The 15,055-nt window shown below is 44.0% G+C and overlaps 1 protein-coding gene across 5 annotated transcripts in view; it reads right to left on the bottom strand.

Moving 5' to 3' along the window:
- The window catches only part of LOC125462599 (delphilin-like), a 144,508-nt gene that overhangs the window by 23,522 nt on the left and 105,931 nt on the right, over positions 1–15,055 (bottom strand). For all 5 annotated transcript variants that reach the window (XM_059653980.1, XM_048552801.2, XM_059653981.1 and 2 more), the window contains 6 exons: positions 13,955–14,055; positions 12,768–12,882; positions 8,152–8,474; positions 6,520–6,951; positions 3,529–3,616; positions 3,044–3,121 (listed from right to left, as the gene is read on the bottom strand). In XM_059653980.1, coding sequence (XP_059509963.1) covers positions 3,044–3,121; positions 3,529–3,616; positions 6,520–6,951; positions 8,152–8,474; positions 12,768–12,882; positions 13,955–14,055 — 1,137 coding nt within the window. The remainder of the gene's footprint in view (positions 1–3,043; positions 3,122–3,528; positions 3,617–6,519; positions 6,952–8,151; positions 8,475–12,767; positions 12,883–13,954; positions 14,056–15,055) is intronic.

Genomic DNA, 15,055 nt, shown 5'->3' with positions numbered 1-15,055 from the left:
GTAAGACCAATGGGAAATCTCTGATACAAATGAACAGAAATATAGAAAATAGGAGCAGGAGAAGGCTATTCATTATGATCATAGGCAATCATCCAACCTAATACCCTGCTATCAGTTTCTCCCCATACCCCTTCATCCTTTATGTATTTATTGCTTTGGATTTTTTTTCCTACAGTTCATGCTTACCATTGTGTAAACATCTAATTTCTGAAATGTGGTCACTAGCTCTCTGAATCAAAGATAAATTGATACAAGCACCCACACCAATGTGTAGCAGATGAAATACAACACAGAGAAATGTCAGGGGAAATGCTTTGTCAGAGAAAAACAAAATTACCAAGCATTTCTAAACTGAGGACTGTTTACTTTCAAAGGAACTTGGATGTCTTTGTTTAGGAGTAACCAAACATTAACATGCAGGTACAGTAGGCAAATGCTATGTTGTTCTTAATTACAAAGGAATTTCAGTAGAGGAAGAAATGATCCCTTATTACAATTATTTCAAGCTTTGATGAGGCCACATCTGGCCTGCATATCTCTGAACACTATGAACAATTTAGCATGGCCAATCCACCTAATATGCACATCTTTGGAAAGGGGGAGGAAACTGGAGCACCCGGATGAAACCCATGTAGACACAAGAAGAACATGCTAATTCCACAGTCACCCAAGGCTGGAATTGAACCTGGGTCCCCAGTGCTGTGAGGCATCAGTACTAACCACTGTACTATCCACAGGGCTGTGGAGGATCAACAATTGAGTGTGTTCAAGATTCAGATTGAAAGATTTCTGACATCTAGATACAGAATGCCTGTTTCAATTATAAACACAATTGGAAGTGCTCATGGAGAAATATTTATCTGAGCTTACGAGTAGCCAATTGATTGCACAGAGCTTGAGCACTGCTGAAAAGAGACATGCAGTCGAAGCTTTTCATTTCGTATCACCAGAACAGGTACAAAAGTGCCAAATTTGAAAGGAAACATTAATCTATATAGCATTGGAAAAGAATATTTAAAATATCAAAGGTTACAGGATGCTGCAGAGAAACAGTGTTGAATAAAATATTAGCCATGACCTCATTGAATGAGAAAGCGCATCTGAAAGGCTCAATGTCCTCATCCTGTTCTTATTTTCTATGTCATGATTTACCTCATTTCTCAACCATCAGTACCCAACACACCACACCTTCTCTGTGCCTCCATCCTACTCAGTACAAGCCCTGGATCACAAGATCTTAAATGTTGTTAAAAGACAAACAAGTTGAAGCTTTTCATTTTGCACTTATCAGAATTAGGATGCAAGAAACAGACCTGAGAAAGGTCTCTTATACAGCATGAAAAGCGGGTGCTGATTGGTTGAGCCATCATTGGCACGAAGATGCAAAAAACAATAGTTAACTGTCGATCTTAATTCTAAGATCAAGAAGGTAGACAGTGCATTTCTGAGGGATGCAGCAGACGATTAGGTGTGTCCATGACCTTTATTTTATGAAAAGTTGCATTATACAAATTCCATTTGCCTACACAAACAGCATACTGATTACTTATGTACAGACCTTCTAGCATGCACAAAAGCATCACACTAAGCCTGACTAATAATCTTAAATTGATTTCTGGTTAGCTCATAGCACAATCTGGATTATTTGATAAATGTTTTCCAATAGCAGAATCATATCAGTTGGAGGACAGATTCTTCTAAGGCTTGCAAGCATGGGCTGGTTGAGCATGTTCGACACACTGCCCACTGTGCATAGTCAAGGGGACATGTTAACTGATACAGTCCACCATCACTGGGCATTTGACCTGCACACCTGGCATCACACCAGCACCGAAACGCAAATATCATTTTACACATTTGTGAGATGGGCAAAGCATCTTTTTGGCTTTACAGCATCCAGTTAGTGGAGAAAATTACTGATAGATGTACTGCATAGAGCAGAGTGAGACATCTGCTGTTCAAATATTTAGGACACTTTCTCCTTCCAAGGTAACCTGAGGTAGATTGGACACTGTTCAGAACCAAAAGTGATGGATATTGGCCCTTTCGTGAATTTTCATGAGGTACAGCAGGTGACAATTTTGATCATGGTGGTATCTATTATCATGCAGGATAAATTTTTATATGCACCATCTCAGCATCAAACTCACATGGTGAGGAGAAGGGAAAATAGGGCACTAGTCAGGAAGTTGCCAATGGGATTGATTTGTAATCTGTGGGACTGTGGCAATCCCAACATGCACATCGAGAAAAAAGTACAAAGTGATTTAACTCTGACTGGATGGGGCATTTTTATGGAGAATTGCCAGGGAAATACTGATACTATGTTTTTCTTTAGTTCAAATAAGGAGTAATGCCTGGACATGTTAGTCAAACTTGTACAGGATAGATCCTGAGTATGAACATATGATGTATGCAGTAGGTGTAAATAAGCTACATTGTTAGCTCAGCTAATATTTCTAAATTGGCTGTAAGGATAGTTCTTAGCAAATTCAAGATAACAAAGTGTGGAGCTGGATGAAGACAGCAGGCCAAGCAGCATCTTAGGAGCACAAAAGCTGATGACCCTTTCAGCTTTTGTGCTCCTAAGATGCTGCTTGGCCTGCTGTCTTCATCCAGCTCCACACTTTGTTGTCTCGGATTCTCCAGCATCTGCAGTTCCCATTAACTCTTAGCAAATTCAGGATTCTTCAGCAGAGGATGAATATTAAATTCAATCGGAGTTCTTGGTGCATTCTTCATGACAACTCTTGACTAACAGAAGAAAATTGCTAACTAATCAGCACTCTTTTCTCATGCAGTATAAATTATTGCTTCCTTTGAGATTTGGTCTTCTTATAACTATCCTAATGAATGCAACACAAAAAGTTTTGATTGCGTATCTCTTTTCAGTAATATTCAAGCTCTGTACTATCAAGTAGCCATTCAAAAACTAAGACAAATATTTGTCCATGAGCAACTCCAGTTCAGTGTTAATTGAAAGAGGAACTCTGTTTCCTAGCTGCACAACAGCACTGACTTTGGAGGGAGCCAAGCAACTTACACATATTGTAAGCCTTCTTACGAGATAGTATTTCCACCAAATCCTTCTTCTTAAAGGTTTCGGGTACAAAACTTGCTTCTGTAAAAAGAAAATAAGGAGAAATACTTAAAGCAGGCTTATGTGATCATCCAGTCACCACCTGGCACTAGTCTACGACAAGGCCATGGACAAGAATCTACATAGGCACATTTGATGATCACACCATATGGACCTTGTCTCTGAAGGGGAGTAACTGGACTGTAGTGTATTAATCCACCATGGAGGCAACCTGGCTTCATCAACATAAAAAGTGACAAAAATACTTTGAGAAAGTGTTGCAGTTTGGTGCAGACTACCCACACATGGTACGTAATCACTGCTTGGCACATAATGTGTGTACTCAGTAACTGGCACACAGTCTGGTTCACACTGTGTAGACTGACAAGTGCACTCAGATGATGTGTCATATTCTGTTAGATGCTGTGCAATGCTAGACTGTCACTTACTGGTTGGTCTCTGGGTCCCAAAGTGCAGCTCCAGATCTAGATACTTGACCATGTCACTCAGCTTGTCATAATCTGAGTCCTCTCCAAACTGAGAAAAATGAAGTAGAGATAACTGATTATCAGATGGCTTCAAATAAAGACAATGCAGCACAGAATCCTTGCTATTATATGATGACCAAGCTCCTAATAGTTTCTAGAACAAGGGAAATGTTCAGTATGACTGAGCATGTTTCACATCCAGGTTAGCTTCTGGCAACATACCACACAGGTAATGTGGGGAGCATAGCCCCTGTAACAAAAGGAAAGTAACAGCAAATCCTGAAAATGGACCAAAGACTTTCCTGCTTTGGTCCAACTCGACTTCTGGACATAAGGTGCTCAGCTACTCCCCTTCCTGAATCTTATTGGCATAGGGTTCTCAAAAGGCACCAGTTGTCTCTCAGCCAATCACCACTTTTTCATGTTTCTACCTAGCAGACTATTTGACTACGAGAAATACCATAGACTACGGCTGATCTGGACTAAGGACATGCATTTTTTAAACCAGGTCACTGAATCGTGATCAGGAGCAATAACCCTCCAGACATGCCCCAAAAATATTTCAATATATAATCAGAAAGGTCCTACTAGTACCACTGTGACTAAGAACAGATAGCTCTGTGCAAACTAAAATGGAATCTGGGATAATGGGAACTGCAGATGCTGGAGAATCCAAGATAACAAAGTGTGAAGCTGGATGAACACAGCAGGCCAAGCAGCATCTCAGGAGCACAAAAGCTGACGTTTCAGGCCTTAACCCTCTGAAGAAGGGTCTGGGCCCAAAACGTCAGCTTTTGTGCTCCTGAGATGCTGCTTGGCCTGCTGTGTTCATCCAGCTTCACACTTTATTAAAATGGAATCTGATTATTTTTCCGGTTTATACTTGTTGCTGGTTCTTTTTTCAACGTCTCAGCAATGATCTCCTTTTCTTATATTGCTTTGATTTCCAAATTAAAACAACTTTTATTTTACGACACGATAAAATTGACAGGCAGGAAAAGATCATCAAACGCCCCCCATCTTGTTGCAAAGATGTCTCACCTCATTAAAAGCAGAAAATCCTGACTCTGGATTTCACCCCAGACCATCACCCACTAGATTAGACATATAGTCTCCTAGGAAAAATTATAAAACCCAACAAGGGAACCAATATGTTGGAAACTTCCACACCTAAATGATCAAAGAGGGACCAAATGTTGTTGACTAGGCCACCTAGCTCAAGAAGATGTGACCTTCCCTCTTCAAGGTTAAGGTCCAACTCCCTCAAGAGAATACTGGGAATTGGGAATTATCTCACACACACACACACACACACACACACACACACACACACAGACACACACACACACACAGACACACACACACACACACAGACACACACACTTACACACACACACACACACACACATTGCAAAAGGGCCTGCTCAATATGTTTTGTTGACTACCTTAACAGAATGATCAAGTTATTGCAACTGTTTTTCTTTCAATGGTCTATTGCCGTCATGATCTATCTTCCAATGACCTCTTCTTCCTTATCCCCTCTGAAAACACTCCAGTATCTTCCTTCTCCCAGAAAGCCACTTTTTAATAACCTTTACATCCCAGTACAGCCACTCTCCCCAATGACCTTCACCTCTCAGTACAGCCACTCTCCCCAATGACCTTCACCTCCCAGTACAGCCACTCTCCCCAATGACCTTCACCTCTCAGTACAGCCACTCTCCCCAATGACCTTCACCTCCCAGTACAGCCACTCTCCCCAATGACCTTCACCTCTCAGTACAGCCACTCTCCCCAATGACCTTCACCTCCCAGTACAGCCACTCTCCCCAATGACCTTCACCTCTCAGTACAGCCACTCTCCCCAATGACCTTCACTTCTCAGTACAGCCACTCTCCCCAATGACCTTCACCTCTCAGTACAGCCACTCTCCCCAATGAAACACATTTCGTTAACTTTGTATCAGAAATAGTGGGAACTGCAGATGCTGGAGAATCCAAGATAACAAAGTGTGGAGCTGGATGAACGCAGCAGGCCAAGCAGCATCTTAGGAGCACAAAAGCTGACGTTTCGGGCCTAGACCCTTCATCATCATCAGCCCAAAACGTCAGCTTTTGTGCTCCTGAGATGCTGCTGGGCCTGCTGTGTTCATCCAGCCCCACATCTTGTTATCTTCGTTTACCTTTGGTATTGTTTATGAAAAGGTAAGGGGAGAATATTTTTCCAAAGGGAATGCTGAGCGTCTGTCTTGGCTCCCAACTCCAGATTAGGGCTTTCCCCCATGCTTCATGACTCTTTTGCGGAATGGTGAACAATATTTCCTCCTAAAGCCAGCGTGACTGCATCAAGGTAGTGGAGGATCTGAAATGCATACCTACAGCACAGACAGTAAAGAGACCTGAATGTGATCTGGCTTTCCCTTCGTGGGAAGGAGACAGGAATTCCAGAACTGGTCCCTGCTCACCACTTCCCATCTCTGTTCTGACACAGGCAAGAAATCCAGGCCAAGGTGTCAGTACCCATCAAATTTTGATGCAGTATTTATGGCCAGAGTGCTGGAGGCACTGATCATATGGCTGGAGTGTTTGAACCTTTAAGCTTGCAGGTTCCGCACTGGCACTGCCAATTACGTGGCCTGAGTCATGGACCCGCTGAGTACACCGGATCAATGTTGGGCTGAGTACAACTGTTCGAGTCACTGATTGCTCAAGCTACTGAATACAAGTCATTAATCAATCAACTGTAAACACTTCCCTTTTCCAGTTATTCCCTGATCTACCACAAGCACCTCACCCTTCCTGAGTCACGAATATTTTCCCAATTTGTCTCCACTACATTCACAGCACTGTCAGAGTTCATCTTCTTGCTGTATTATTAAGTGCTTGAAAATTCAAACTTGAAAAGCCAGCAAATGAAAGTAGCCTAGACTCTAAAGTAGGAGCTTCACATACCTGACCCCAAATGGTGCCTTCAGAGTTCTCCACTTGTTCCCATCGTAGCCTCTTCACACTCATGTGACTGGATTCACTTCTACGGTGAAAGCCACGGTGCAGTGGAGGGGGGCCAGATGTGGGTGGTAATGGAGGCGGAGGCGGCGGTGGTGGGAGAGGAATAGTCTGATGGTGGCTGGAGGAGTAAGAGGGGGGTGGAGGCAGTGGGGGTGGAGGTGGGATGACCCTTTTCAACTCGGAGATTAGGGTGTCAGGTTTCGGGTCATTGAACTGTATGGGTGGTGGAGGAGGGGGACTTTGAGGAGGAGGTGGGATAGGATCTGAACATGATGAATATGTTAAGGAACTTCCATCATCACTGCTGCTGACATATTCACTGGGGCTGCTTGGATCATTTACGCTATAGATTCCCTGCTCCTCTGGAAAGGTCATCTTGGGAAAGAAAAGAGCATGTTCATCAAAACGTAAAACTGTAACAGTCTCATAGAATCCCTACAGTGTGGAAGCAGGCCATTTGGCCCACTGGGTCCACACAAACCCTCCGAAGAGAGACCACCCAGAGCCAGCACCCTACCCTATCCCTCTAACTCTGCACTTCCCATGGTTAATCCACCTAACCTGCACATCCCTGGTCACTATGGGAAATTTAGCATGGCCAATCTACCTAACCTGCACATCTTTGGACTGTGGGAGGAAACCTGGAGGAAACCCACACAGACACAGGGAGAATGTGTAAACTTCACATAGGCAGTTGCTCAAGGCTGGAATTGAACCTGGGTCCCTGGCACAGTGAGGCAGCACTGCTAAGCACTCAGCAATTGTGCAGCCCATCTCACAGATCCTTCCCATAAAACTCCATCTGCACGTCTCCTACCCATGTACATACATACACACACACACACTTCTCAGAAGCACTTTTTGAGTTATACAGGAACCATTCACTTATGTTTGAGCCTTTACCTTATTCCCAGTTAGCTGTTATTCTATGTATAAACCACTCCAATTTATAATTAAATTCTAGACTGGATGCACATTCGTGAAATATCAGATTTCTTCAGAGTCCTATCTGTAATTCAGGTCTGGGAATATAAAAGTTATCTATTTGAAATAAATTTAAAATCCTACAAATGTGCAAAAGTGGACAGGAGAAGATCTAGCTTGCCCATCAGCATGGTGTGACCCCTGCAAACCATCATCCCAATTTCTCCTCATTATCCCCTCAATGACCTACCCCAACCCAATAACTTCTCCCTCATCTCCAACAACCTCACCATAACAGACCAAACAGTGTAAATTCCAAGTGGAGTAAAATAACATCACTTCATCGGAGGGTCCACTGATGATGTCAGGTAGCATGGTGACAAAATGTCTGAACAAGAACAAGCCAGCTTGGCGAACAAGTCAACAACCTCACCCACAACCCAGGCTACAGATCTTTGCCAAAACTTTTGAACTCTGCTCTCTCCTGGTGGCACTCCTTCAATGACTCCATCCCTTAGGGACCCACTGACCTTTTAAATACTTGACACTTTGGAAGTTCTCCGGTTCATTTTTTTTAATGTGAAAGTGCGGTCACCGTTGATCTGAATGCTTGCTAATAGTCAGCAACTCTATTAGGTTTGAAAAACTTACTTCTTCATAATCATTCTCTGGGTTCATGAACTCGTCCATGATGGTGACCTTCTGCCCTAGCTGCTCACTCAGGGCATCCAGAAATCGGTCTGTATCGCGGCTGCGAGGAGGGCGGGAGAAAGTGAAAAGCTTCTTGCGGCGGTTTGGGGGACTGTGCATGATCTCCATGTTCTGGGGTGAGGTGCTAGGGCTGCCGTCCAGGCTGACGTAGGGGTGTGGGTCCGAATTAGTTGGGGAGGGATCAGTAGGAACTTGACAACGACAGGAGTGCATGGGATGAGGCTCAGTCTGCCACGACAGAGACATCCCCAACTTTTTGCTGCCTGCAACATTAACAAAAATAAATTACTTTGAAAAACTGTTTGTTTTCAAATGGACAAACATTTAACTGAGCAGAAATTTCTTCCATGCAAACACTATGTCGTGCAAGGCAAACCTTAGTAGTTGAGCCTATTGCAGCCTCCATCGGCCAAATGTCTTTCTACTGTGTTAGACTGTTTATGAAAATGCCAATATAACAACTAACGGTGGGAAGCTGCAATTGGCTCAGCACTGCAGGCTATGGAGGGAGCCGTCCCACTTCAGAGACTCATAGAATCCCTACAGTATGGAAACAGGCTCTTCGGCCCGACAAGTCCAGAATGACCCTCAGAACAGCCCACCCAGACCCACCCACATAACCCACTGAGTCTACACATCCCTGAACACAATGGGCAATCTAGCATGGCTAATCCACCTATCCTGCACATCTTTGGACTGTGGAGGGAACCGGAGAACCTGGAGGAAATCCACGCAGACACAGGGAGGATATGCAAACTCTACGCAGACGGTTGCCCTCAAGGCTGTAATCGAACTCAGGTCTTTGGCTCTGTGAGGCAGCAGTGCTAACCAGTGAGTCACTATATTATAACAGAAGGTACACATCAAAACCTACTTAATCAGCAAGTTCATCCTGCAGCAAAGACTTCAATTTTCATTCTGCTAAATTTATTCTAATGTCTGCTATTATCTTCTGCAGTGTGTCCATCAAGAACGTTTTACAAACAAACTAGGCATCCATGCCTTAAAGATAGGGGTCACTACAGACATTAGGGTTGGCCAGGTTAGCACTGATTATTTCTGGCCAGAGATGACATAGTGAAGAAAACTACAGATCTGTGTGTGCCATTTGGATGCTCAAAATACACCTGCTGGCAGATGGATGCATCTCCAAAAGTCTCTAAGTCATCTGGGAAAACCACTCAGAGGGGTGAGTAATCGGAGAAAAGTCACGCTTTCAAGCTGAATGGAAGGAAAGAGTGAGGAGCTGCTCCTTCAATCACATGAATGTGTTCTGGGAGACCAAGGACTGGGGAAGCCATTGTTTTGCCAATACCAGGAAAAGATGATAGGAGGCATGGCTGGGAGCAACGTCAACGCTGGGACAGGGAATGGAGAGCTGCCATATTGCCCTGTGCAAGAGTATAGGATGTTTGAGCGGAGATGGAGGCTGCAAGTGGTCTAGGGAGAGACAAAGGACCATAGGGAACTGGGAAAAGAAGGCCCAGAAGGAGATTTGGGGCTACAAGGTTTCTGTAAGGAGCTGGAGAACTGCAAAGGATCTTAGTCTGGGTGGAGGGAGGGAAGAGATGGGCAGGAATTGGGGCTGGGGGGAAGGGAGTAGGAGGGGAATGAGTTCAGGTGCAAACAATAAAGGTCACAAGTAGGGTGTAGGGTGGATAGGAGATTACGGAAGATGAGTAGCCACAAGAGAGCTGTAGGGAAATAAGGGGGCGGAGAGGATTGGATGCAAGGAGATGGGGAGACTGCAAGAGGACTGGGAATTCACAAGGAGGCCAAAGGAACGCTGAAAAAAGGGAGTGAGGCTTCTTGTAAAAACAGACGCTGGAAGGGTTATGGTAAAGAGAGGGAGGCCATAAGGTTATGGGATGGACAGGGAGGGTGCAGGGTAAATGGCGAAGAGACAATAGGTTATAAAGGAGGTCAGAAGACAGATGCAAGATAACAAAGTGTGGGGCTGGATGAACACAGCAGGCCAAGCAGCATCTTAGGAGCACAGAAGCTGGCGTTTCAGGCCTAGACCCTTCATCAGGAAAGGGGGATGGGGAGAGGATTCTGCAATAAATAGGGAGAGAGGGGGAGGCGGACCGAAGATAGACAGAGGAGAAGATAGGTGCAGATGACTGTATTGGCGCCGCCTCATGCACCCAACGGGAGCTCGATCAGTTCATCCATTTCACCAACACCTTCCACCCCAACCTTAAGTTCACCTGGGCCATCTCCAACACATCCCTTACCTTCCTGGACCTTTCTGTCTCCATCTCAGGCAACCACCTACAAACTGATGTCCATTTCAAGCCCACTGACTCCCACAGCTATCTGGAATACACCTCCTCCCACCCAGCTTCCTGCAAAAATTCCATCCCCTATTCCCAATTCCTTCGCCTCCACCACATCTGCTTCCAGGATGAGGCATTTCACTCCTGCTCATCCCAGATGTCCTCGTTCTTCAAGGACCGCAACATCCCCCCGCCGCAGTGGTCGAGAACGCCCTCGACCGTGTCTCCCACATTTCCCACACCTCATCCCTCACACTCCGCCCTCGCAATGACCACCCTAAGAGAATCCCCCTTATCCTCACATACCACCCCACCAACCTCCGGACACAACGCATCATCCTCCAACACATCCGCCATCTACAATCCGACCCCAGCACCAAAGACATTTTTCCATCCCCACCCTTGTCTGCCTTCCAGAGAGATCACTCTCTCTGCAACTCCCTTGTCCGCTCCACACTCCCCTCCAACCCCACCACACCCGGCACTGTCCCCTGCAACCGCAGCAAGTGCTACACCTGCCCCCACCGCACCTCCCTCACCCACATCCCAGGCCCCAAGATGACTTTCCACATCAAGCACATATTCACCTGCACTTCTGCCAATATGATATACTGCATCTGCTGTACACAGTGTGGCTTCCTCTACATTGGAGAGGCCAAGCAGAGGCTTGGGGACCACTTTGCAGAACACCTACGCTCGGTTCGCAGTAGGCAGCTGGACCTCCCAGTCGCAAACCATTTCAATTCCCCCTCCCATTCCTTAGATGTCATGTCTATTCTGGGCTTCCTGCAGTGCCACAATGATGCCACCCATAGGTTGCAGAAACAGCAACTCATATTCCGCTTGGGAACCCTGCAGCCCAATGGTATCAATGTGGATTTCACCAGCTTCAAAATCTCTCCTCCCGCCACTGCATCCCAAAACCAGCCCAGCTCGTTCCTGCCTGCTTAACCTGTTCTTCCTCTCACCTATCCCCTCTCCCACCTCAAGCGCACCTCCATTTCCTACCTACTAAACTCATCCCACCCCCTTGATCTGTCCGTCCTCCCCAGACTGACCTATCCCCTCCCTACCTCCCCACCCATACTCTCCTCTGCGCCTATCATCTCCTCTATCTATCTTCAGTCTGCCTCCCCCTCTCTCCCTATTTATTTCAGCATCCTCTCCCCATCCCACTTTTCTGATGAAGGGGCTAGGCCTGAAGCGGCAGCTTTTGTGCTCCTAAGATGCTGTTTGGCCTGCTATGTTCATCCAGCCCCACACTTTGTTATCTTGGATTCTCCAGCATCTGCAGTTCCCATTATCTCTGGAAGACAGATGCAGACTGGAAGGAAGGGAAAAAGTGAAAAAGGCTGCATAGCCGAAAGAAATGTTTCAAACCAGTCCACAAAGGAGCATTCAGTTAACAAGGAACCAGAAAGTGCAAAGTCACTGAGGTAATGAATTACTTGCAAAAGAATGTGTTACCTCTAGCTTAAGGCTACATATGTTCAAGGAAAGTTTCCATGGATGCTGTTGTAAAGAACACTGTTTGTTAAATGTACATCTGAGATTGAGATCTGAGATGCAGTACAAAAGGGTAGCGCTGCCTGTTTAAAACATTCCAGCTTTGTGAATGTACAATGAAAACACATTCGCTGTGACTTCAATCTGTGGAAAATGTTTGTTTTATGGAAATGGCTTTTTGTGTGTCCAAGTATGTATCAGTTATTTTGTAAAAATACTCTTGCTAATTTTTGCCTGTTATCTTGTTCCCATTTAAATTTTGTCATATCTAAGAAATGAAAGCTTTCCGTGTGTGTTATGGCTTTAAGTTTAATTGGGCTGATAATAAATGAGGGTACTGATAAATTCTACTATTTCTGCTTCTATGAGTCCGACTACAATATATGTCAATACAAATGCAGAAGGCAATGGTACAATGTGACTATATCACCCCCCTTATAAAGGAGTTAGCAAGAATGATAAAGTAACCCCAAATTTCAAAAGTAGATCTTGAGGGGTTTCCTCAAAAAGAAAATTCTTTGTCTTGTGGGACACTTTACTCAATAAGAAGTCTGAATTGGGAAATCACAGAATCACATAACATTTTTTAAAAGTACAGAAGCCATCGCAATGTTCAGGTAAGGGAGAAGCTAAAAATATTGTGCTAATGCAATGGATTATGGTCCCTGTTACAGATACAGCCTTGTGACAGTCAGTTTCTGATTGCAAACCACTTCATTGCTGGAGGACATGGACGAAAAAAGTCATAGGCTGGAGACTGCATCACTCTACCTGAATGGCTCAGTTGTTCAGGTACCGGAGATGTTCTCGGCAGCGGTGGTTTCATCATTTTCCCTGAATAGCCAGACCCTCCACGGGTTTCTATTTCAGCATAGACAGGAGATATCTGAGAACAAAGTCCCACTCCAGTCAGCATCACAGAGAGAGAAGACAACAATAACAATAAAAACTTATATTTTATAGAGTACCATTAATATAATAAAACCTGCCAAGTTGCTTCACAGGAACATTAGAAAACAAAATATGAAGTCACACCACATAAGCAGATTTCAGGTTATATGGTCAAATGTTTGGTCTGGGGGTATGTTTTAAGGAGTGCTTGATTGACGTATGGGCATGAGGTAGTGGGGTGGGAATTACAAAGCAGAGGAACTAGATAATGAAGGCGCAGCCACAAATGTTGGAGTGATTAAAACTGGAGATGCACAAGAGGCTGGGATGAGATGACTACAAACATTTTGGAAAGTTGCAGAGAAGGACAACATTACAGAGACAGACAGGGGTCAAGGGCATGGAGGGACTGGAAAAACAAACATTATAGCTTTAAAATTAAAAATTGTTTGATCATGAGCCGTACAGTAAGCACTAGGTCAATATATGAAAAGTTACTTGGTGCGAGTTAAGACAAAGAGCAGCAGGATTTTGAATTACCTCAAGATTACACAGCACAGATAGAATTTGGGAGACCAGCAAGCAATACATTGAAATAATCAAGTCCAGAGATATGAATGGCACAAATAAGGGTTTAATTAACAGCAAAATAACCTAAAGCATTGGCAAAAATTGACATGTTTTGGAGTAGGAGTAGGCAAATATATGGTCAGAAACTCACTTCGGGGTCCAATGTGATACCACCAAGGATATGAACAGATATATTTATGCTCAGATTGTGGCTGGAGAGAAAGCAAGTCTGCAGCTAGGGAGTGGAGTTTGAAGCAGTGACTAAAAAATATTGACTTCATCCTTCCCTGCATGTAATTGAAGGATTATTTTTTGTTTATTCAGCAGTGATTGCCTGGCAAACAGTCTAATGACTTAGCATCAATGGAGGAGTTGAGTGATGCACCTCATCAGAAGGTGAGGTTCAGCTGGCTAATATCAGCATACATGTGAAAACTAATCACTCAAGCTATGTCACAGGGAGAGTGACTGGAAATATGTTGAAATATAGCACTCACCTTTCTCAGGTTGGGTGTCTCAGGGAGAGATGTACCGTCTCCTGATTGTCGCTCTCCAGGAGTAAGGCGGATATATGTGTCCACAGCATCCCCAGGGCCTCCTGCAAATAACAGGTTTGAATTTACAATCACCAAGTCCTGGTATCTTGATATTGTTACTATGAGAAGTATGTGGTATATTAGAGCGTGTGATGTATTGAGGGGTCTGAAGCATGTTAGTGATTTCTCAAAGTAGTACAGTACTACAGCAATAACCTGACTGATAAGAGTCACAATGACAAAGGCTGCTTTAGTTGATAAAGACAATCAAGATAGAGCCAGATTTGAAAAATATTGCTGCAAACAGCCTCACATTGGCTGGATAAATCTGAGTAACCAGACATTGGCTTGATTCACTAGACATACTGTTGCCCCTGAATCAGAAGATCATGTGCCAAAAGGTCACATCAGATCTAGGCTGGCACTCCAGTACAGTGCTAAGCAAGTGCTGTACTGACTGAGGTATCATTTTCAAAGAAGGCATTAGATCTTTGCCCCATTAGCCATCAGCTGGATATAAATATCCCACTGTATTAATCAAAACAGAGAATAGGCTCTGGGGCAAGGTACCTGAGTTCAAGCCTGCATTTGTAGGCACAATGCTAAGTAAGCCTCAGATAATAACATCTAAACTTTGAATAGAGCTCTCAGTATTTATTCAAATGCCTCTGGAGACCCAGATCTATCCTGTCAGATAACAAGAACTGATGATTCACAAGATCTCTTGAATTCCTCCATAAATTGCTTTTCTGGCTGAGCACCAAGTCTTTTTTTCCTTTTTTAAATGAGCAGTGTTACATTCCTCTCTTAATGTAAATCACTTTAATTACCAAATCTGAGAGAGCCTGACAGGATCCAATTTCCTCATTACCATCAGACAATCTGCCTTTTATCAAATACTCTGGAATTCTGCAATTCAACTCTAAACCCACTCTCAAACATGGACAGTAACCATTCTCAAACTAAGAATAATACACTGATTCACAAAGATTTGGTGACAACCTTAGCAGTAACAAAGCTATATGTGTATATATGTAAATATATATTACATACATAGTATAT

This window comes from Stegostoma tigrinum, chromosome 23, assembly GCF_030684315.1.
Source record: "Stegostoma tigrinum isolate sSteTig4 chromosome 23, sSteTig4.hap1, whole genome shotgun sequence".
Lineage (NCBI taxonomy): Eukaryota > Metazoa > Chordata > Chondrichthyes > Orectolobiformes > Stegostomatidae > Stegostoma > Stegostoma tigrinum.
This window is presented reverse-complemented; position numbering and strand designations above follow the sequence as displayed.